The sequence below is a fragment of the Hevea brasiliensis genome, chromosome 7 (assembly GCF_030052815.1).
Source record: "Hevea brasiliensis isolate MT/VB/25A 57/8 chromosome 7, ASM3005281v1, whole genome shotgun sequence".
NCBI lineage: Eukaryota > Viridiplantae > Streptophyta > Magnoliopsida > Malpighiales > Euphorbiaceae > Hevea > Hevea brasiliensis.
In genome coordinates, this window is record NC_079499.1 from 101,305,724 (window position 1) to 101,330,421 (window position 24,698).

General features: G+C 30.9%; 2 protein-coding genes across 3 annotated transcripts; both read left to right on the forward strand.

Annotated features, from left to right (window-relative positions):
• Window positions 1–5,110: 5,110 nt before the first annotated feature.
• LOC110653066 (succinate dehydrogenase [ubiquinone] iron-sulfur subunit 3, mitochondrial-like) lies at window positions 5,111–6,607 on the forward strand. The gene is given in 5 exon segments (XM_058149482.1): window positions 5,111–5,156; window positions 5,330–5,640; window positions 5,736–5,824; window positions 5,826–5,972; window positions 6,198–6,607. Coding segments are annotated over 5 exon segments (669 nt in total). The 3' UTR covers window positions 6,274–6,607.
• Window positions 6,608–9,280: 2,673 nt separating this feature from the next.
• LOC110652281 (protein SCO1 homolog 2, mitochondrial) lies at window positions 9,281–20,412 on the forward strand. 2 transcript variants are annotated; one of them, XM_021807845.2, is made up of 7 exons: window positions 9,281–9,490; window positions 9,762–9,900; window positions 10,103–10,172; window positions 19,351–19,551; window positions 19,655–19,744; window positions 19,851–19,983; window positions 20,086–20,412. In XM_021807845.2, the coding sequence occupies exons 1-7, from the start codon at window positions 9,420–9,422 to the stop codon at window positions 20,186–20,188; spliced, it is 807 nt and encodes a 268-aa protein (XP_021663537.2). In that variant the 5' UTR covers window positions 9,281–9,419; the 3' UTR covers window positions 20,189–20,412. The 2 variants fall into 2 exon arrangements, with proteins under 2 accessions (XP_021663537.2, XP_021663538.2); XM_021807846.2 differs by lacking the exon at window positions 9,762–9,900 and having other exon boundaries at window positions 9,293–9,490.
• The last annotated feature ends 4,286 nt before the right edge of the window (window positions 20,413–24,698 follow it).

Consider the following 24,698-nt stretch of genomic DNA (forward strand, 5'->3'; position numbering starts at 1 on the left):
ATATTATTTAGTAATTTATATGTTACTTTAATGTCTAAATGTATTATCTTAATATTGTTTATTACTTTAACATTATAATATTAAAAAAACATTATTTAAATCTAGATTTTTTTGTAATACATATGAATGACAATGGATATAATATCTATAAAAATTACTCTACCCGAGTTCGAATCTTATTAATATTTTAAAATTTAAATGTATGCCAAATCTAATTAAAATTTATTATTAATATCTGAATCCATTTTAAATTCAATTATTGTTACTCGAAAAATATTAAAACCCATTTAATTTTATATATTTTAATTAATAGTCTACGTAAAAATTTATTTTATTATTAATAATTTATATTTAAAAAATTTAATAATTTCATAAAATATTTAAATTCTATTTTATATAAAACAAAAATATAAAATTTATAAATATTATTATAAAAAATATATTTTGTATTTAATTAAATATTTATATAAACATGTTCGGATAATAAATACTTAACATATAAAATCTAAATCCAATCCAAATCTGTCATAGATATTTTTTTCAAGCCTAAATCTGTCTCAAACCCTATCATGCTCATCCAAATCTTTTCTATTACTCGATGCATTAGACACTCATAAAAACTTATACTATTGCTATTCCTAATAATACATACTTTCATATCTTGAAAAAAAAAAAATCTTTTTAAAGACATACTTATCAATATCCACATATTAAAAATTAATAATCATATTATGCTCTCTAGCTTAATCGAATCATAAATTATTAAAAAGAGATTAATTAATTTAATTATAATTTTATCAATTATATTAATCTGTTGGATGGACACAATATTTTCATTGTAATAAAAAGTTTGAAATGAAATTTATTATTATTTAATTTGGCCAAATTAGGAAGTGCTTCTGCGCTTAACAAGCCAAGAGTGATATGATTCAAAGATTCATGATCTTTATGTTATTCTTAATTATCTCTTGCAATCGTCTAAGTTCAGCCCAAATAACGAAAGAAAGACTCTTAATTAAATAGGCTACCAAAAATCAGTCAGACTCAAGACCAATTTTGATTTAAACATAATATTTAAATTTTTCTAATAAATTAGCCCTTTTCTCTGCCTTGAGTAATTTCCACGTTTTTCCACCCACCTCCTCCCCTTTTTTTTTTTAACTGAAAAATATATATATATTTTTTTAATTATTATGGCAATCGTCAAAAGCAATAGTCATAGGCATCAATTGACCCAATAAATTTATAAAATTTTTATAAATTATATACATAAATTATGAAAATTTTCATTACAAATTATTAATGACCGATAGTAATTAATAATAAAATATAACAATTCAATTAATTTTTTAAAAATAATTATATAAAAGTTAATATACTATTAAATAAAGAAAAATTAAAAAGTTTTTCCTATATATTTATGTGAAATTTTAAGTCAATTGAAATAAAAAAAATTCTTAATTAATATTATATTTCAAAAAAGCCTGAATTATTTTAATACTACTTTTTATCTTATTATTAATTTCATATTCATAACAACCACAACTTTTTTTTTTCTCTCATCTCTTTATTTTATTCTTTTTTATTATTTATCAATTAACTTTGTTTTTTTTTTCTTTCTTAAAAATAACAATATAATTATTTTGAATATAGATGATATATTTGAAATAAAAGAGATATAATGATAATTTAGATTTATTTTTTTTTCTTGTTAGTTTATTATTTTATATTTTTTTTTCATTTGAATTGAGTAAAATAAAATTTTTTTATCCCCATTGATTCAAATTCCTGTCTCTGCCCCTAATTAGAATAGATTCAAGCTTAAGTAAGCTCCATATTATTTTAGGGACTCTGACTTCTAGCATTCACTTTCCCCTTTCAATTCAATTCAAAATTGTAATAGTGATTTCAAAATTAATTTTGTACATTATATTCAATTTATTTTCCTGATTGAATGTTTGAAAAGTTATTGATAAGGTTTCAAGAGAAAACTCAAGTTGGATTAAGAGAACAAACCATAGAGCAATAAAAACTCCATGCTCAACTAAGCTTCAAAGCTAAATAAAGAAAAGTTATAGACCCGTTTATTTGTGAAAAGCTGAAGAAAATTGAAAAATAGAATTTTATGTTTACGTGTATAGGCTTTTAAATTGGAGAAATGAAAAGTTAATTTTTTAATTTTTAAAAATTTAATTAAAATTTGAAAAATATCTTTAAGTTGTTTTTCACTATTCATTTATAAACAAAATTCTATTTTACAATTGTTTTTCACGTAGAAAGTAGTGAATATTTTTTTTTTATAACTAAAGTTGAACTATATATTTTTTATATCTAAAATTGAATAATTATTTAAGAAAATATTTATTTACGATGATACAAAATTAATAATATTATTATAAAATAAATAAATAATACATATTAAAAATTTTAAAATAAAATAAAATTTTAAATATGTTTAACAATGATTTATTTTTTTAAATTATAAAAGATATGAATAATTTTTATTTTATTTTTTTAATTAGAAAATCATTTTTAATTATTTGTAGATGAATATGTTTTTCATATTTTTCTTATTTTTTATAAAAAAAATAAAAATAAAATAAAAATATTCTTAAAAATAAAAAATATATATATATTTCCACATGTAAACAGACTGCATGGCGCATGCGTTTGAATAGAGTTAGAAAACCATGCGTTCATATTTGCCTGAAACAGTCTTCTAAGTTGTCCTAATATGGGCTTTGTCATGTCTCAATTTTTGGATTTTTTCATCAATACTAACTCCAACATTAATGCGAAACTGACTCTTTGTCTACTAAATTCGGTGACCAATATTAATATTAATAAATAATAACAATAGCCATATTTGTGAAGACCCACAAATATGTAAAGCTCCAAATTTTTTCATGGTCTCTGCAAATGAATTAACTTCCCTCTCCTCTACTGCAAGTTATAATATTGAGCTTAATTACACGATAAAATGTTTGACTTTTGCTTCCTCCATAGTTTGTTTATCAGATGTGGTGATGTTTCAACTTGCAGTGGTTTATGCTATTCATGTACAAGGATGTTTATTTTTCTAGTATAACAAACAAAACATAACCCTTTCTTGCACTAAGTGTAAAATCAAGTGACTTTGCCTTTTTAACCTTTTTAAAACTTGTCTAGCAATACCCTGCAATATTTTGTAATGCTTGTGAAATAAATCTATAATTTATTTAATTATTAGTTATACGCAGTATACATACATCATATCGTATAACTATATGGATTCGCTTTTCGTATTATAAAGAGTGTTCACTTTTTTTTTAGAGAGATATTAAGAGTATTGTAAAATCTTTGAGGGAGCAAATTAAGAGGGTATTGGGTTTCGCTATTTACTTTTAATTTTTAACTTAAAATATATTTTTTAACATATAAGTCAAATTAAAAATAAGTAATTAATTATCTAGTAAAATTATTTAAAAATAACTTTTAAATAGTTTAAGTGTTTAGTTAAAAGATATTTAAAAATAATTGAATTTATTGAAATTAATAAAAAATATATATGTAATTAAGCATTATAGTATGTTAAAATGAGAATGATGTTGATATTTTTAAAAATTATTAGAATAATATAATTTTTTATTTGATTAAAGAATAATTTTAAAATAAATAGATAAATCATAAATAAGATATACTTACTTATAACTTCTAACTTATTTTAATTAATTTTTTTAACTTAATTATAGTCAAATTAAACTATAATTTACTTACAACTTTCTACTTATAAGTAAATTTGACCGACTTATAAGTCAAACTAAACACGTTCTTAGTATATTAATTAGCTAGCATTCATGTTGTTAATTTTCTTTTGTTGTTTTGTTTAGAAATTAAAATTCCCATTCTCTAAATATATTCCCTAAATCAGAATTTCTACAAGACCACTCATAAGAATATTTTTCTCCTATTTTTTTTTTTGGTGGTTTCTTCTCTGGTGTTATGCTTCTCCATCCATTTAGAATCCATACAAAGAAAAAGATGGACAAGAGTTACACTTCAATATTAGCTGTATATCTAAAGATAATTAAATGAAATACATATATAAAGTATATTATTTATTTTATATTTATAAAAAAATAAAACTTTTGGAATGGAATGCACACATGTATTATAATATCAAAGTTAGGAAAATCACATCAATAATTTATGGAATCATAATTTTTCAATGTTCCATGGCAATTATGCTTATTCGATTTTTAAAAGTTAGAGAACTATTATATAATATTACCATATACTATAAAAATATAATTAATAAATGGTTTTTTCAATTTTAAAAAATCTTCTGGTAATTTCCTTCCTCTCTCTTACAAAAAATCATTTCATTCCTTTAAGATATTCACACCGCAAGTTTAAGAAAAATATAATTTTTTTTGCCTCAACTCGACTCACTATAAACTTAAAACACAAATTATATGATTAAATTTACCTATTAAATACATTAATTTTATATATTTATATTTTAAATTCATAATAGATAGAGTCTAGGCAAAAATTAAAAAAAAAAAATAAGTGGGAGCTAGACCTGCCTTTTTGGGACAAGAAATTTGATGAATTTGACATGAAATGTGTGAAAGCAATGATTGAGCTTAAACCTTCAACATAATATATAGTCTAGTAAAGTTTGAGAGTGATGAATGAAATTGACACAAATAGAATTATTAATTAACTACAGAATATGCTTAAAAAAAAAAAAAAGAACAAACAAGTGATCTAAGATCAACCCTCCAATCTAACCGACAAAAGTAATATTAATTAAGAACATTGATTGTTTTTGGCAAAGATATTTGCAGTCACACAGGAGGAAGCATGCATAAGGCGACCATTTTTTAATTCAAGTGGGCTCCTGGACTTGGTCATCGTCCTGGTCCTGCTGCTAGCGTGGGTTTGGGGTCTAGCAATTTAAAAGTTTTTAAGGGGGAGTGAGGTCTCACAACAAGATTTTGGGCAGTTGGCTTGACTTGCACTCCGTTTCTTCAGCACTTGATCCTCATCCTTGTGCCTTCCCAAACAAATTTTGTTGACAATCTCTTGGGCCAGCCGACCGACAAGATTCATCCAAGAAGCCCAAATGGCTTATACGGGATCAAAATTCATGGACTTATCAAGCCCAAATGGTTAATCATTGGGGCTCATCGGTTTCTATTTTTCTTTTTGTTTTTTTTCCAATAGGCATATGCATCAATAAGAAATAGATATCCCAACACGTTTCACCAATGCAACCACGCGTCCTCTAGCCATGCGAAAACATTTGAATCAGCAAAATTACTACGCTTTTGCTTTATAATAGGTATCACTCTGTCTGTCTGTGCGTGTGTCTGTGAGAGAGAGAGATGTCTTAAGAGAAGCAGCTGGTTACGCCATGGCTACAACAAGGTAGGCCGTTTGCTTGGGAAAGAAAATCAAGACTTTCCCATACTAGAAGGCCGCCCTGTGGGACAACAACATGCTCAACAATCCGTCGAAACTTACGAAACGGTGAAAAATAGCATCAAGAAGCTCATCAAGGAGTTCAGGATATATAGATGGAACCCTGACAATCCCAACAACAAACCCTTTCTCCAATCCTATGGCATAGACCTCTCTGGCAGTGGCCCCGTGGTGTATATGCATAATTTTCTCTAATTTCTTGGATTTTTTTTTCATTGATTAGATGGTTTATAAGTTCTGAAAATATTATGCTTTATATGGTGTAGGTTTTGGATGCATTGCAGAAGATAAAGGCAGAGGATGATTCGAGCTTGCGCTACAGGAGGTCATGCTGAGAAGGGATATGTGGGTCGTGCTATGAACATCGATGGGACTAATACAGTGGCATGCCTCACGCCCATTGATGCCGACACTAGCAAGCCCACCATTATCACCCCTCTCCCACACATGTTTGTGATCAAAGACCTTGTGGTTGATCTCACTCATTTCTACAATCAATACAGGTGAGATTCTCTGATCTTTGATTTATGATATGAATATTCTAGCTAAGTAACAGTTGTTAATTTGAAAAAAGAGGTCAATCGAGCCATGGTTGAAGCAAGAAAGAAACCTGACGATGGAAAAGAATACAAGCAATCACCTAAAGACAGTTTGGAAAAAAAAAAATCACCTAAAGACAGAAATAAGCTTAATGGGCTTTATGAGTGTATTCTGTGTGCTTGTTGCAGTGCTTCTTGCCCTTACCCCCGGTGGAACCCTGAGAAATTCCTTGGACCTGCCACTTTGCTCCATGCTTATCGATAAATTTCTGGAAGGTATGTAATATTATTAATTAATTATAACATTTTCATGCTTAATTGGGCATAAGAGAAGTCATAAGATAGATTATATGTGGCAGCCGGGATGAATTTAGGGATGAAAGGCTGCAAGCATAAGCATTGACAGAGGATATGTCGAGATTATACAAATGCAGGACTATAAAGAACTGCATAGCTTCCTGCCCCAAAAGCCTGAATCATGCAGATGCAATTCATAAAATGAAGACCATGCATTTGGTTTCTCAGCCTGTGGAGAAGTTGGAAGCCCATGATTAATGCATATCTATTCCTTAATACAATTGTGCTTTGTTATATATAGCCCGAGAATTAGGGGTGTTGATATATTGTAATTTATGTCGTTGAATAATAATTCATTTTTTGTACAATTTATATTTTATACTTGTTATTTATTTATTTTTCATAGTAAAATAAGTCAAAATATATAATTTTATTAATATAGGACTTCAAAATAATTATTTATAGATAACATTTTTTTATAAAAATTAAGAAATTTATTTAAATCAAATAAGTTTAATACTGAAATTAAATCAATATGTTATTAGGAAATGGATGGACGAGACCCAAAATTGAAATGGGCTTGGACTGGATTGGAATTATAGGCTCTTTTAAATCTTCTCTCTCTCTCTCTCCCATAACAAAGAAATTAGGTATAAAATTCAGTTTCACCCCTAAACTTGTTGGCTTTGTTCAATATTATGCAGTTTGAGATTTTAAATCATTGACACAACACAAACTTCTAATTTTCTCAGTTTATTAAATTATAAAAATAGATATGGGAGTCGTTTTCATTGTATATATATTATAGAAATTAAATATTTAATTATATAACATATAAAATTAATTTATATATATAATATATAAATATATGAAGGAAAAATATTAGCTTTGTTCAAATTATCATTTATTATTTATAGTATTTACAATTATATTTTTTAATATTTAATTTAATTTTTAAATTTATATAAATTTAAAATTTTTAAGACTTAAAATTTAATTAGAGTTTATATAAATCTAAAATTCTTAATCCTACTCTACTTAATTAAATTTTAATTATTATATAATTTTAAATAAAATTTTATAAAAATATATTCATAATATAAGAAGGTATTTATATAAATAAGTTTTTTTAATAAATTCTAATAAATTTTTATTTTTATCTTCTAATTATTTAGGTAAAATTATTTAATATAATTATATTTGAATTTATGTATAAGAATAAGAAAAAAAATTAATTTTTATTAGCTAAATATATGATTTTTTTTATTAATATTTTTAAACTTTTTATTTAATTTAATTTCTTATACATTCATTGAAAAAATATTTCATATAAAATAAATTTATATATTTTTTAATTATAGATATATTTTTAAAATTTTTAATTATTATATTAATATATAAATTAATTCCACTTAAAATTTAATTTATAAATCTTATGTAAATATTACTAATTGATATATATATATTACATATTAAAATTACGTCAATTCAAAAGTTTTAAATAATATATAATTATATACAAAGTATAAAAAATAAATTATATATATGAGAAAAAATATTTAATTATAAAATTAATATAATTATAAGATAATTATAATTTATAATATTGATATTTTATTTTAAAATGATATATTATTAAAAATTTAAAAATGTTAATGTTTGTATATATAGAAAAAATAATATTTTTTAAGTTTTATTCTAACTTGATAAATAATAAATATAAATAAAAAGAATTAAAAATTGAATATAAAATTATTATTTTAATTTAATAAATTTATATTTAAATATAAACATAAATTAATAATTTGATTAAAAAATGTTATAATTTTCATATAAACGTAAACACGACATCATTTAATAGAATTTTTTTATATGAATTTAATAATTTTTTTTATTAAAATTTGATGTTTACTCCTAAAAAAAAATTATAAAAATTTTAATTTAAAAATACATTATAAGTTAGTTTGACAAAATATTTTACTCTAAACCAAATAATTATATATACATTTTTTACTGTAATTATTTTAATTAAAAATAATAATATATTAACATTAATGTTTTTTTATTGTATTACCATCTACTTTTTTATTCTGTATAATAAGTAACATTTTAGTTATTAATTTATTATTTATAAATAATTTATTAGTCTTAATATATTTTTTAATTTTATTTTTAAATTTTTTTTCATATTATAAAAAAATATAAAATTATGTAAAATATTATATATCAAATGAAAATTAATAATATTGATATTTATAAATATGAATGTACATAATTAATTTTGTCAAATAAAATTTAAAAATTAAAATAAAAATAACTAAAAATAAAAAAATTAACATTATATGAAATTATATCAAATTAAATTTATTTTACTATTATATGTATAAACTCTTAAATAATTTTAGAAAATGTTTAGATTTTTTATGTTAATTATATTTGTTTTATAAAAATTATAAAATGGTAAAAAACTAATTAGTCTTAATAAGTTCAATACTTATAAACTAATAAAATAATAAATAATTAGAGTTATATATTTATAAAATACTTACAATTATAAAATTATATTATAATAATAAAATTTTCATTATAAATTATACCTTTATAATTTCTTACTTTTATTAATATACCTTCAGTTACTTAATTTGAAAATAATAAATACATATATAACATAAATATCACAAAAAATAAAAATTATTATATTATCATAATAATAATTAATATATTATAATAATATTATATTATATAAAAAATTAATAAAAAAATAATATTTAAAAATATTAAATTATAAGTAAATACGAGTATAAAAAAAAGTGTAATGCAGTTTAAAAAAACTAGTTATATTAAAATTATATATAATGTAATTTTAATTTAGGCCATATTGAACAATGCCAAGAAGTTCAGGGTTCTAATTGAACTTTATGAATAAATTATTGAAAAATTTCCCAAATCTTAAATGGGTATTTCGTTTTACAGACAGTGCGTGGGCACCAAGGCTGAAACCGGTGCTTGGGCATCAAGGCTAAAATTTCTCCCAGACTATCAGGTTTGAATCCAATGGGTTTATGTTCCGGAAGCCGATTTCTGATAAACCCATGAAAGCTTTCTCTGGAAATCATGCCCATTTCTCGGTTTCTTTTCCTTTCCTCCAAACATCAACTAAGGCAGTCCCTCAATCTGCTTCAGAGGTTCTACTCTTAAACCCTTTAATCCCCGTTTATTGGTTCTTCATCTTTTCTTGTTCTAGTTAATGACAAGCTTTAATCAATTTATGCAGACATATAGGCTTTACTTTCAGTTTCTACTTTTTATAAAGTTTCTTCGAATTAATTTCATTTTTTTATTTTAATTACCTTTGCAGTTTTTCTTTTTTTTGAATGTGCTTGCTGTTTGGTTATTCATTCTCTTTGTGTTGTTGGGGCATTTGGGTCAACTTTAAACGAGTTGTAAATGTTGTAGGTTTGGTTCATCTAAAAGGATTCAATCTCGTAGCCATACGAAATCTACAGAACATAGACGAGTAAAGCCAGAGGCTCGTCCTTTACCTGTAAAGCGTGTAGAAACACAGGCTCCTCGCATGTGGGGTACTCTTGTCATTGTATGCTGCCTTAGCTTCCTTACTTTCACTGGTTGTTATGTGACCGTTCTCAATTCAATGTGCCATTCCTGGATACTGGAGTGCAGTCAATTTTGAGCAATTTTCTTTCTTTTTGCTTAAAAGGATGACTCTGCATTAGAAATTATTAGATTGTAAGTTTTTGTACTTCTACTTATATATATATATTTTTTTTAAATTTCAGCCAGTTGCTGTATTTGCTGGACTGGCAGCTTTGGTGTATTCGAATGATCAGAGGAGAGCAATTCCAAAAGGTACTTCTTATGTTCCAATATTGCATGACTGCATATAGTGGGTTAGGAGTTGTGATCCATTAAATTAATGGGTGAGATTGGATAGTGTTCTTAATATTTGAACTGATTTCTTTCTTGTTTTATTCCATGGTTTGAGATTGAATATTCTAGTTCTTTTTCACGTATGTCAGGTGGGGAAATTTTGAGAAATTATTCATGGTCACTTTAATTGGGAATGGAAATATTTAGTTTGCATCCTTTTATTCATAAGCAGCTTGCTTCATTGACTCTAATTTGTCATTCTAACATTCTCTTGTTCCTTTGTAATTGAAATTTGTCTTAAAACCTGTTAACTTATTCATGATCTTCGATAGACATAGTTGTGACCTTTGTAGGTTCAAATTTTAAATTATCATGAATCATGATCATGATGCAGAAAAAAAATTGTAGCATAGATAATTCAAATTCTTCCTCTTAGACTGCAGATTGATGATTGCTTCCTTTGTTACCTTTTAACAAATTTGAGATGTGAAGTTGTGAATGTTGAGCTAGGCATTGTCTGTTGATTGGATCACTGATTTAATTTATTTTTTATTTGCTTTGTGTTGGGTATAAATTCCACATCGGGAAAATATAAACATAAAAGGGTAAATAAGTAGTTAGATTACAACATTGACTTGGCTAGTCATTTTGATGTGTAAAACAATCTAATCACTTATATAAGCCTGAATTAAAATGAATTAAATTGTGATTTGACCAACACTCTCTCTGAATTTAACATGGTATATAGCTTGGAATGGTTGTAGGTTTAGCTGCCCATAAGACTGATAATTGGGCCTGTATTGAGTTAAAAATACAAACTAATTGTCAAGTGACAGTCATGTGGTTGCACTTGAGAGGGGATTGTTGAGATTATAAATCCCACATCGGAAAAGTATAAATATAAAAAGGTAAATATAAGTGGTTAGATTGCAACATTGACTTGGTTAGTCATTTTAATGTGTAAAGTAATGTAATTACTTATATAACCCCGAATTAAAATGAATTAAATTGTAATTTGATTAACACTCTTTCTGAATTTAACACTTTGTTCTTTTGTTAGTTGACTGGTCAAGTGTTGTTCTTACAACCAATTGCTTTGACAAATTATACATGTTCTTAACATGAAAGAAACAAAGCACATTTTCCAAGTTGTATTTTCACCTGAAGTGGCAGAATTGTGTCTTTTGTGTGTATCAATTTTATCTAAATTTGATAGCTTGAATTTCCATCAAACTTCAAGACTTCAATGAAAATTTTGATGAATAAATGATACAATTATAGTTCTCCTTTACCTTTAGGTGTTTATTTGACAATAAAACAATTAACAATGGTTAACCAAATGATTAACAATTATTAGCAACTAACCATCAACCAAAGTTATTAAAGGCTTGATTGCAAGTATGAACCTTTTAGAGTTGAGGGAAAAAGAAATATAATTTGCTAGAAAACAAAAATTAACATCATACATTTCTCAGACAACTACTACATAAGACAACCAATTTGTCCTCAATACTCCCTTCTTTTCGATTAATAAGCATGTGTTTCAGATAGGATATCTTATGGATTTATTATTGCTAGACCGACTAGAATCCATATTCAATACAAGCACAAAGGGCTTAAAGAAAAAACAGGAGAAGACAACATATTGGAACTCAAAATTGAGACTGAGAATATAATGTGAAACTCCATATTGGTAAGGGACAACGATATTCTAGGTTTTTCAGAATTCAGTAGGAGAGGGAAAAAAAAAAAAAAAAAGAAAGAAGAAATAGTTGAGCTAAAGGGTAGAAAACCTAGCACAATAGATGGGAAGTGTTGATGAGGAAGAAGGAGAGGATAATGGGAGAAACACAAAAAAAAAAAGAAAAGAGAAAGTTGGGGGGTGGCGGTGGGGGGGCGGTTGGGGGGTGTGGGGGGGGGGGGGGTGGGGCGGAGAGAGAGAGAGAGACCTACCGATTAAAGGGTAGAGACAAGATTGGTTAGAGGATTTTCCAGAAGCTCTATTGGAGCATCTTCTTATTACTCTCTCCTTTTTTCTTTCTTTTTTTTTTTTTTTTGTTGCTTTGATGTTATTTTCAACTAAAAATGTGGCAACACGTATTTATTATTTGACTTTGTTATTCTTTTTAGTTGCTTTCAGTATAATTGGGTATATTACAGTGCATCATAAACTAATACCTTTATATTATATATTGAATAACATCACATAAATGGGAAAAAATAAATGGTTGCAATAAAAATGTGACAAAGTTACTACTTTGTTGCCTTGCAGTTTGGGAAACGCACCAAGGCAATAAGGTGCATGCCTCCGTTAGGTGGCTCACTTGACCACAATAGAGGTGCTAGATGTAGCGGCTATTAACCCTTTAGCAACCTTGTTATCAACTATCAACAAGAATTATTAGCTCTTAGTTGCCATTATTAGTTTGTCTTGAACTGAATGGACTCTAAAAGAATGCTGTTGTTACCAAACCCCTGCAAGTATATTCTCGTTATACCCATGGTCCTAAATCCAAGTCACCAGTAATTGAGTGGCTGAATTAGTCAGCAATAGTTGTTCTCTTTCTGTTTTGATTCTGTTTCAACATTCCTGCATTATAAGAGGGTATTTCTCCATTTTCCTATTTTCTTGTTGTTAGTGGGAGGTTATTCCTCCATATAGAAGTAGTGCTCCTTGTATGTAGGGAGTAGTTATTTCTGCACTTGTATATATTCAGCAAATCTGATGGAATAAAACAGACTGTTAAAAACCCAATTTAAGTCTTCTTGACTGAGGTTTTAGGCTCCCTTTAACGAGTCTGACTTTTTCTTGTCTTCCACCATAGGTCGCTCAAGGAAACACCCTAACCCAAACACCCAAACACCAATCCCTCCTACTACCCATCGACCCATAACTAGATCCGTTAGCCGGGACCATAACAGATTTGGTATCGAGTCGCAGCTATGGGAGATTCTGCTCAAGACCACCGGCTAAGCTCTTTAACTTGTTATTAGCCGAGCAACAATCCAACAAGGAATCGCACGCCAAATTCGATGCTCTAACTCAGAATGGGAATCCATTAAAAGGATTTCCAAACCAGCAGATCGAAGTCCAAAGAAGCTTACGGAGAGATAAGGGAATTTCGGTATTGCGAATTCAAAAACTGAGGAAGCTCGTTTGTACCAAATTCACAAACTGGATTTTCCTCGCTATGATGGGAAAGATTACCCTTTGGGATGGCTAAACCGTTGCAAACACTTCTTTCAGACCAACAAACTCCTAAGAAGAGATGGTCGCTTTAGCTTCATACCATCTCGAAGGAATTGCCCAACTTTGGTACATGCGATTCTTTGGATGACATTCGAACCCCTCTTGGGCTGAGTTTTCTCACCAATGTAACCTCCGCTTTGGGCCTCCAATCCAGCAACAAACTTGGTGAATTAGCTAAATCAAGCAAACGGGTCTGCATCGCGGATTATCGTAATCGCTTGAGGCTCTTGTGTCTCGGGCCGAACTCTCACTCAACAAATGTAAGGTCCAATTATACCTCGGTGGTTTACAAGACTCCATTGCGTTGAAGTGGAGCTTCACCATCCCACCGACTTGGTTAATGCTATGAGCATTTCTCGGCTGTATGAACGCAAACTGTTTCCACGTTCTTCAGCTGCGAGGGATACTCGTCGCGCTGCAATTCCACCTGACAACCGCGCCAATCGGATAGTGAGGCGGCTGTCCCCTGATGAAATGGAGGAGAGGCGGAAGAAAGGACTCTGTTTTAATTGTGATGAGCAGTTTGTTCGAGGCCATCAATGTAAGAAATTGTTCTGGATTGATTTGGAAGAGACGGAAGATGTAGAGGATTTCACAGCTGATCCAGAAATTTCTTTGAATGCCATTACTGGGATTCGAAATCCCCAGTCAATGAGGTTGATAGGCAGTTGGATGCTTGGGCAAGTCTTGATCCTCATCGACTCCGGCAGCACTCACAGTTTTGTTTCTGCCGCAAAAGTTGAGGAACTGAATGCTGTGGTAAACAAACAGAATGGTTTAAAGGTACACGTTGCCAATGGCGAGCAACTTACTAGCCCAGGTATTTGTAAGGGAATTCCGGTCCTTCTGAAGTCTAATTCTTTCATGGTTGATTTGTTTGTTTTACCCTTAACCAATTTCGATATGGTTTTGGGGGTTAATTGGCTTCGAACCTTGGGACCCATTCTGTGGGATTTCACCGTTATGAGCATGAGCTTTTATCAACAGGGCCACTTAGTGACATTGCAGGGTATTACTTCTTCAAGCTCTTCCCACGGTTCAGATCTGAACAACATGCAGATTTCATCTGACCCAGACATCCAACTCCAGAAATTATTGGCGGAATTTGCTTCTTTATTCAATGCTCCTACTGGGCTGCCCCCTAGCAGATCTTGTGATCATCGTATTCCCCTAATCCCCGGAGCTGGTCCTGTGGTAGTTCGACCATACCGTTACCCTCATGGTCAGAAGGACGAAATTGAAAAGCAATGTGCTGCAATGTTACAGCAGGGTATAATCCGTCCCACTGCTCCCATTCTCGTCACCGGTGATTCTGGTTCCCAAAGCTGATGGTTCCTGGCGCCTTTGTGTTGATTACAGAGAATTAAACGCCAAAACCATCAAAGACAAATTCCCTATTCCGGTTATTGACGAATTATTGGAGGAATTGGGTGGAGCTAAGTTCTTCTCAAAGTTAGATCTGCTTTCGGGTTACTTTCAGGTGGGGATGCATCCTGCTGATATAGAGAAAACTGCCTTCCGCACTCACCACGGACACTTTGAATTCCTGGTGATGCCGTTTGGATTATCCAACGCTCCCTCAACTTTTCAGGCCCTAATGAACGAGGTATTCCAACTTTATTTACGAAAATTTGTACTCGCCTTTTTTGACGATATTTTGGTTTTCAGTCAATCCTGGGCAGAACACATCCACCATTTGCGGCTGGTTTTCCAATTGCTGTTACAGAACCAGTTGGTCCTCAAACGGTCGAAGTGTGTCTTCGGTCAATCTCAGATTTCCTATTTGGGTCATATTATTTCTTCCCAAGGAGTGCAGGTGGATCAGTCCAAAGTTGCTGCTGTATTAGAATGGCCAAAGCCCAACACCATTCGTGGGTTACGTGGATTCCTAGGGCTCACAGGTTATTATCGCAAGTTTGTGCAAAATTACGGCATCATTGTCGCCCCCCTCACTGCTATGCTGCGTAAAAACAACTTCCACTGGACTGATCACGCTATCGATGCATTCCAGAAGTTAAAGGCAGCCTTGACATCTACTCCAATCCTGCTTCTACCGAATTTTGATCTAACTTTTGTTATAGAATGTGACGCTTCTGGTACAGGGATTGGAGCAGTCTTGTTACAACACAACCGGCCAGTCGCATATTTCAGCCGTTCCTTGGCAGCTCGTCATCAAAATCTTCCAGCTTACGAGCGAGAATTGATTGGCTTAGTGAAGGCATTAAAGCATTGGCATTCCTATCTGTGGGGACGTGAATTTATTGTTCGGACAGATCATTATACATTGAAATATCTGCTTGAGCAGCGCCATCTCTCAGCAACTCAACAACATTGGATTAGCAAGCTCCTGGGTTTTTCTTTTACTGTTGAATACAGGGCTGGCAAATCTAATGTGGTGGCGGACGCTCTTTCTCGACGGAATGCCGATGATTCAATCCTTATGGCTGTTTCCATGCCTCAACTCAGTTTGATGAAATTCGGAAGGAACATAGTGATTCACCAGCAATTCAGCAACAAATCTCTGCAATTACCAATGGAACAGTCGCTTCAAAATGGGTTTTTCGGGATGGGTTACTCTTCTACAATAACAGAGTTTACCTGCCTCCCAATTCCCCATCAATTCAGCTGGTTGTTAGTGCTCTTCACAACCAAAGTCATGAAGGTTACCAGAAGACATTATACAGAATCACTAGAGATTTCTATTGGCAGGGGATGAAAAATTTCGTAAGGGATTTTGTGCGTTCTTGTGATGTATGTCAGCGGCATAAAACTGACACACTACAACCGGCGGGACTCCTTCAACCTTTGCCCGTTCCCACTCAAATTTGGGCTGATATCTCCATTGACTTCATAGAAGGCATTCCCACTTCACGCGGAAAGAATGTTTTAATGGTTGTCGTTGATCGGTTCTCAAAGTACGGACATTTTTTGGCTCTCACTCACCCGTACACCGCTGTAAGTGTTGCTCGCACCTTCTTTGACAACATTTTTAAATTACATGGGTTGCCAGAAACTATGGTCAGTGACAGGGATGTGACTTTCACAAGTTCTTTTTGGAAAGAACTATTCCGTTTATGTGGGACCAAGCTGTGTTTCAGTTCCTCTTACCATCCACAATCTGACGGACAGACAGAGGTTGTGAACCGTACTGTTGAAATGTATCTCCGCTGTTTCACTAGTTCATCGCCATCAAAGTGGATTGATTGGTTGTCTTGGGCTGAATACTGCTACAACACCAGCTACCATACCTCACTTAAATCCACACCTTTTGAGACTGTTTATGGTCGACCACCTCCTCGACTATTATCTTACTTGCATGGCAGTTCTTCAATTGAAGCGGTTGATACTGTTCTGCGCCAACGGGATGACATGCTGCACCTACTTCGCCAAAATCTGTTACAAGCCCAAAATAAGATGAAAGCCACTTATGATCAGTCCCACCGCTCGCTGGAATTTAAAGTTGGTGACATGGTCCTGCTGCGTTTAAAGGCGTATAGACAACAGTCAGTTGCAAAAAGAACTAATCACAAGCTGTCCGCCAGGTTTTACGGACCCTTTCGGGTTCTGGAATGCATTGGCACCATGGCCTATAAACTAGACCTTCCAGCAGAGTCCAAGATCCACCCTGTTTTCCATGTTTCCTATCTCAAGCCCTATCATGCCGGTCAGCCTGTCACTCCAACATTACCACCTACCATTCTTTTGGAGGATCCTGTCCATCCTTTAGCTGTTCTGGATCATCGTATCAAAGGAGGAATTCCAGAGGTTTTAATTCATTGGAGTCATTCTTCACCAGCAGATGCTTCGTGGGAAAGGGTCCAGCATATAACAGACAAGTTTCCAGACTTCAAGCTTGCGGACAAGCTTCCATTGGGGGCGGGAAGTAATGTTACCAAACCCCTGCAAGTATATTCCCGTTATACCCATGGTCCTAAATCCAAGTCACCAGTAATTGAGTGGCTGAATTAGTCAGCAGTAGTTGTTCTCTTTCTGTTTTGATTCTGTTTCAACATTCCTGCATTGTAGGAGGGTATTCCTCCATTTTCCTATTTTCTTGTTGTTAGTGGGAGGTTATTCCTCCATATAGAAGTAGTGCTCCTTGTATGTAGGGAGTAGTTATTTCTGCACTTGTATATATTCAGCAAATCTGATGGAATAAAACAGACTGTTAAAACCCAATTTAAGTCTTCTTGACTGAGGTTTCAGGCTCCCTTTAACGAGTCTGACTTTTTCTTGTCTTCCACCATAGGTCGCTCAAGGAAACACCCTAACCCAAACACCCAAACACCAACCCCTCCTACTACCCATCGACCCATAACTAGATCCGTTAGCCGGGACCATAACAGCTGTTATCTATTTTTATTGTATTAATTGCTAGTCTTACATCATGAATGTGTTGTCAATGAATATGGGTGCTTGAATTCACTGTATGCCAGTACTAGATTCGTGGACTGAAATTAGGGTCAAAGGTTTTAAGCAACTGATGTTTATGGTCACAAATGGTAGAGGTCCTAATTCAATAATTTCTATCCTTTGGATCCTTATATGTCTTTGGGCTCCCTAATATTGTTATCTAGCTGCAGAATTTAGGCTCCAATTAGTTTACGGAAAATGACTTGTGGAAAATATTTTTCAAAAAAATATTTTCTATAAAATTATTTTCTGTTGTTTGGTTGTAATATTAAATTAATGATATTTATTTGTTTTACACATGTATAAGTATGTTTACATTTTAATAAAATCTTCAAAGTTTAGAAAACGAAAAATAGCTTCCTCTTTTGAAAAATGAAAGTCATTTTCCTTGAAAATGACTTAGTTTTCCTTTGACCAGGAAAATATTTTTCATTGACCAATTTTCCTGAGTGCTCCCAAATACCAGAAAATATAGAAAATATTTTCTATCCGTGAATATTTTTCGTGAAACAAATGAAGCCTTAATAGCAAAAAAATCCCATGTTAAGAAATAGCCATAGGAATACAGTGTAAACCTGGGCATATTGAACTTTTTTTACAACTCTTCCCCACAACTACAGATCCTTGAGTAGTAAAACTTGTCTAGGAGAAACTTATGAGTTTGTGTGATGGCTAGCCGTTGAAACTATATGAACAGGAAATTTGGTAGTTCTTATATGCAATTCTCTTATTGTCTTATGATAAGTATTTTTGGATCTATGCTGATAAATAAGCCACTTGACAAATGAGTATTAGATTGTATGCCATCAAAAACTGCTCACTGACTGATATCATTGAGATACCCTGCACCTCATTAGTGGATTCTCAGTTTCTCACTTTGGATTGTATGGACAAATATATGAAATTAGTAACATGAAACGGTAAACATGGTTGTGGTTTAAGGCCAAGTAAACTACCATGAAGAAATATTTCCATCACAAATATAAACAAACTGATATGATAATGACATTGTGAAACTTGCAGTGATAGTGATAATTGAGTTCTCTCTTTAAAGAGAGTTATAAAATCTGAGTTTGTACTGTTATTTGAAATGTGATTTCATTGTTACCGCCTTTGTAGTACTACTTTTAACTTTAAGCCGTTAGATATGTCTAGACAAGAAAGGAATTATGTGAAGAACAGAGATAAGAGAAGCAAAGGCATAAAGTACTTCTAAATTATATATATATATATATATATATATATATATATATATATATATATATATATTCCAATTGATTCTTAAATATTATTTAAATATTTGTTCCATGCGTGATGCAGCAACTGAGGTTTAACCATTTAATTAAAGATTTGAGTTTCTTTTGAAAATCAGTATCTAAATATTTAGATGCAATTATTCTGTAGTGCGCATGACTGAGATATAAGACTTGTTATCGTATTTTTCTGTCCCTTTTTTTTAAATTGTAAATTATAATGTCTTGTATATTGAATCAGGTGAAGGCAACAAATGTGATTGTGCCAATGTGAAGGGCCCTATTATTGGCGGTCCATTCACTCTGGTTGATACAAATAATCGGGTTGTTACTGAGCAAAACTTTATAGGGAAATGGGTTTTGTTGTACTTTGGCTATACATCTTCCCCAGATGTAGGACCTGAGCAAGTCCAAGTGATGGCCAAGGCCATAGATACATTAGGTTTGATTCTTTCACTAGCTCTAAGGTCTAAACAATATATTTAACTCTCTCTAACTCAACTTCTTATGGGTAGTATATCTAACATGTGTGTTATTGGATGAAGAGTCAAAGGAGAATACTAAGGTCTTACCTGTATTTGTCACAATTGATCCTCAGCGTGATACTCCCTCGCATCTTCGTGCTTACCTTAAAGGTCAGGAGCCCCTTAAAACGTAATGTTTGAGATAATTAGCTAGTTTTGTTTAAATAACTTGCTTTCCTAATGTTCTCTTCTTGTAATTTTCATTGAAGGGCTGCAGAATTTGATTCGAGGATTGCCGGATTAACAGGACCTGTTGGTGCCGTAAGGCAGATGGCACAGGAGTACCGTGTTTATTTCCGAAAGGTTGAAGAAGAAGGAGACGATTACCTTGTCGAGTCTTCCCATAACATGTATGCCTGAAGCTCCAGGACTTTCGAAGTTATCCTTCTTTTGTTATCTGTGCTAGAATGTATTTATAGAAAATTAGAATTAGTTTATGTTTAAACATGCAGGTACTTAATCAACCCAAACATGGAGGTTGCAAGATGCTTTGGCGTTGAGTACAATGCCGAGGAGCTAGCAGAGGAAATTCTTAAGGAATTAAGAAGAGACTGAGCATAATTCCGTAAAATTGTGGTAGTCTTGGGCTAGGGTTTTATGGGAAAGCTTTCGATTGTCTTACACTTACACATGGCTGATGATAGGATGTCCTGCATGAAATTCATACTGTGTAATTGCTCTCATTTTAGAGCAACCAATCAATTAAGTTGACACAAGTAGACCCGCGCAGGTCTAGCCTGATCCTATTAATAGTTTTAAATTTAATCTTTTTTAAGTTATTTTTAGAATTTTTTTTAAAAGATTGATGGTTGAATTTAATATAAAAACAATTAAATTAAATTGAACTATATTTTAATCAGAGTTCAAATTTAAAATTAAAAAAAAAAATCTGTTTAATATTCTTAAAATTTAAATTGAAATTTTCGATTAAGCCTGAATTGATTACCATCACCACCACCCTTAACCCTAGTTACTAGCGTGCCTGGCTGCTAGCGTGCATCCGGTTGCAGACTCATTGTGACATTTGTTTTCAGTTTAATTATTATTATTTTTTTATAATAATGAGTATATTGAAGTGTATTCTTATTCCAAAACTTCAAAATTTAAATTATAATTTAATTCTTGAAATAGGTTAAAAATTATGAGTTAGTTTTTATATTTTTTTAGGAATAATTTAATTTTTGAAATTTAATTTTACTAACAAAATATCTCTTTGAAAAAAAATTGCTATCAATTTAAAATTTTGAAATAATTAAATACCTTAAATTTTATTTTGTTAATGTAATGGTCTTTATGATCTAAAATTGTTTACATAGATATAAATAATAATTTATTAAATAAAAATATCTTTATATAATTATTTAATATATATTTTATTAAAAAGAAAGTAGTTATTATAATAAATTCATAATATTATTAATAAATGTAAAATGAATAATTTAATAATATATATGCATAAATAAAAAAGAAAAAAAATTGAAGGATATTTTTTTTGAAAATATTTATAAACTATGAATAGATTATACCTTTTAGTGATATATGTATATAAAAAATAATTTTTACTGCATAATTTTTGTTATTTTTTTATAATTGTTTGTTTATTGAAAAATATCACTGTAAACATTATTATTTTTATGAAATTATAATTTACTTAAATATAAAAGCAATAATTATGGCATGATATATATAGTGGGAATATTTTTAACAGTTACTATGCAGTGTATCATAAAGTTAACTTTTTCTAATTTTAATATTTTGTACTCATTAAAAAAAAAAAAAAAACCAAAATTTATCCTCTAAATAGACTAAGTTCATTTTTCAATGAGAAAGTTGATGCGATTTCAATATTTTGTATGTTACGACTCAACTTATGGGCCGGACTGACATTAGGACCTGGGTCAACATAAAGCCTCGAAAGCCCGCAATAAGCCTAATTATTCCTTAACTCAATCATAAGATCCATATTGAGCCCAATTTCAAGAAATCAACCAGATAGAGTCCGGTCATAACATGGACCATTCAACGGAAAATTTTTTACTCACCCAACCTGTAAGCACAATATATTTAACAATTTGGGGAGGTCAGCTTCCCCTCCACATTCTCATAACAATACTAATTCAAATGGGAGCTCAGCTTCCTCATTCAACCCAATGATCATCCATGCATACTCATATATCATGCTTACAATTCTAGTTAATACATACATAACAGATCCAAATGAATACATTACTAATAATAATAATAGATGTGGAGTTTTAAAATAGAATAAAAGAACAAAATACAATTAAATGCTGATAGTAGACCTGCGAAAAAGAGAGCAGGTTAAACTCAACAAAGGACCTCCTGTATCCTAAAAAAATAGGTGAACAGGAGTAAGCATTCGACTCAGAGAGTAAAATACTGATTTTAAATACAATTTTTATAGCTATCTAAAGCTAATGCATTCTAAAGAGTGGAATGCAATACCTTCATAGTTTTCATACAATCACATCATAAACAACAAAAAGGTAATTTGAAGCACTCACACACTCATATAATATTCAAACAGTACATATATGGGAGCTAGTCCCCTATATAGCTCTCTTAATCCAACCTCTGTCAACGAGTACATCTCAAGCCGAACTTTCTCTTAATAGACCAAATGCGAGGGCCAGCGAGATCATAAAAGGATCACGCCTACCCCAACTTATCCATTAAAGAATCGGGTCCCAGTGAGTCAAGCTCTAGCCGCATCTACTCATCCTGTTCATATCTAATATCACGCACGCCAATACACACACACTACTTTAAATTACTATAAAATAACATCCATAGTATTTCATCAAATGAAGATGCAATATAAAATATGTCTAGTATTTAACTACATAAATATATATTTATAAGTGATACATGGGCATACCTGAACATATAATAATATTGGAATTATAATTAAAATTAATATTTTACTCACAGACATAAACCGAGGTCATTGTGGTGACTGGGCAGAGAAAAAAGACTGTCTCAGCTCACCTGACAATTACATTATAATTATTTAATATAATTGACTCAATATAAGCTTAAAAAGAATCAAAAATACCCTAAGTTGTGTCGAAAATCCAGCAGAGTTCTCTCTATACCTAGGATCTACCAAACCTGTAAAATGACTCAAAAATACACTTTTATATCTACAAGTCACACAACCATATCTCAATCATATCACATGGCTCCTCCTGGGCCCATCCAAACAGTCAACAACCATAATTTTGAAAAATTATAATTTAATCCCTACAACTAATGCTTTTTGCAAAAATTACCCAAATGAGCTCTAAAAATTCTAAAATTTTGCCCCGCTGTCCTTAACAATATTACTAAGCTAATAAAAAAGGAATTATAATTTTCTAACTACCCATGAATATTTTATGAATTTTAAAACTAAATTAGAAACTAAATAATTAAGGAAACTTAGGATTCGGGCTTACCTACGCCAATTCTAATATCGGAAACATATCCAGGATGTCTAAAAATGGTGGGGTAGCCTATAATCTTGGCTCGGTTCTAAAGTAGCTTCGGTAGCCTGTCTGTCCAGCCCAAAAATGCAGACCTGATCAATAGTTGAATTTCCACAAATTGAATGTACCTATGTGAAGCCCATAACACGGGGGTTAGTACATAATTTTTACGGAATTTATTAAGCTTATTTAGTGCCCGGAAAAATACTGCAAAGTTTCGTGGGACTCACCGAAAAACAGTATCAAAAATTTTGAAATGGGTATTGCCGCGAAGCTCTTGTCGAGGAGAGCACTTTGGTACTCTCAAATTTTTCGTGCGGTTCACGGTTTGCGAGAAATTTAGCCCAAAAATTAAAATGGACTAAATTTTTTCGAAAAAAAACTGGACAAACCGCTTGATGGATTTGGGTATTCTTAGTATCTATGGAAAACTCTTGAAGTGTAGATGAGTTTTGGAATAAGACCCTATCCGATCAGTAGTTGGATTTTGGCTTGAAAAACGAGAAGTCGCGCGGCGCATTGAAGGAGCTTTGCGTGCACTTTTCTGACCACTAGAGCCACAGCCGGCGGTGGGGGAGGTCTCTGGAGGTGCACCGGTGAGTTGGGGAGGGAAGGGTGTCTGCTGGTTGGTGAGGGGAGGAGGGAGGGGAAGGGGAGGGTGTCGGAAGCGAAGCGGGCGAGGACGAAAAAGGAGAGGGCTGGTCCGATTCAATCGGTTCGACCTGGTCCGGTTTGATTTGGTGGTCCGATTCAAAATACCAAAATTTGAATTTTGTACTCTGCCTTGGGACAAAAAATGAAGCCCAAAAATTCAGAAAAAAAAAATTTCAGAAAACTTAGAAAAATTTATAGAGTTTAAATATATTTTTAGTTTTGCTATGTGATCTTTAAATTAATTTGTAAAAATTAACAAAGTTTATTGACTTTGAAAAATTAAATCCAATTTCTAAAATTCAAAAAATTTTACATAAACTCTCAAAATTTTAATAAAATAAAATATTAACATTTATACATAAAATAAGTATTTTAAAAATTAGGGGTGTTACATTTTATCTATTAACAATTCAAACATAATTTCATGATAAAAATTAGAGTGTGCGGTTTTGGTTCAGTTTGGAGTCTACACAAGAATTGAAATCGAATTGAAATTTTAGTACAGTTTCGATTTGATTTTTCACTTTTTCGATTCTGATTTAGTATAGTTTTTGATTTTTTTTGTTTCGGTTCAATTTAATACGTTCCAGTTCGACTCTCAGTTCTTGAAACAATTTTATGTAATTATTTCTTTAAAAAGTCATACTTAAATTAGAATTTAAGTTTTGAATTTGGTTATTAATATATAATATATCATATAATATATCTTTTAGCTATTATGTAATATATATTTTAACTATTTATTATGTAATAATTAAACGTAAGATACAAATATAATTATGAATTAATATATATATTTTTTGAAAGTATATAATGCATTTGAAAAACTCAGAAATATATGTATAAATTTAGTTCTCAATTTGGTATGGTTTCGACTTATTTTTTATATAATTTTGATTTAATTCTTAATTAAAAATTATAAT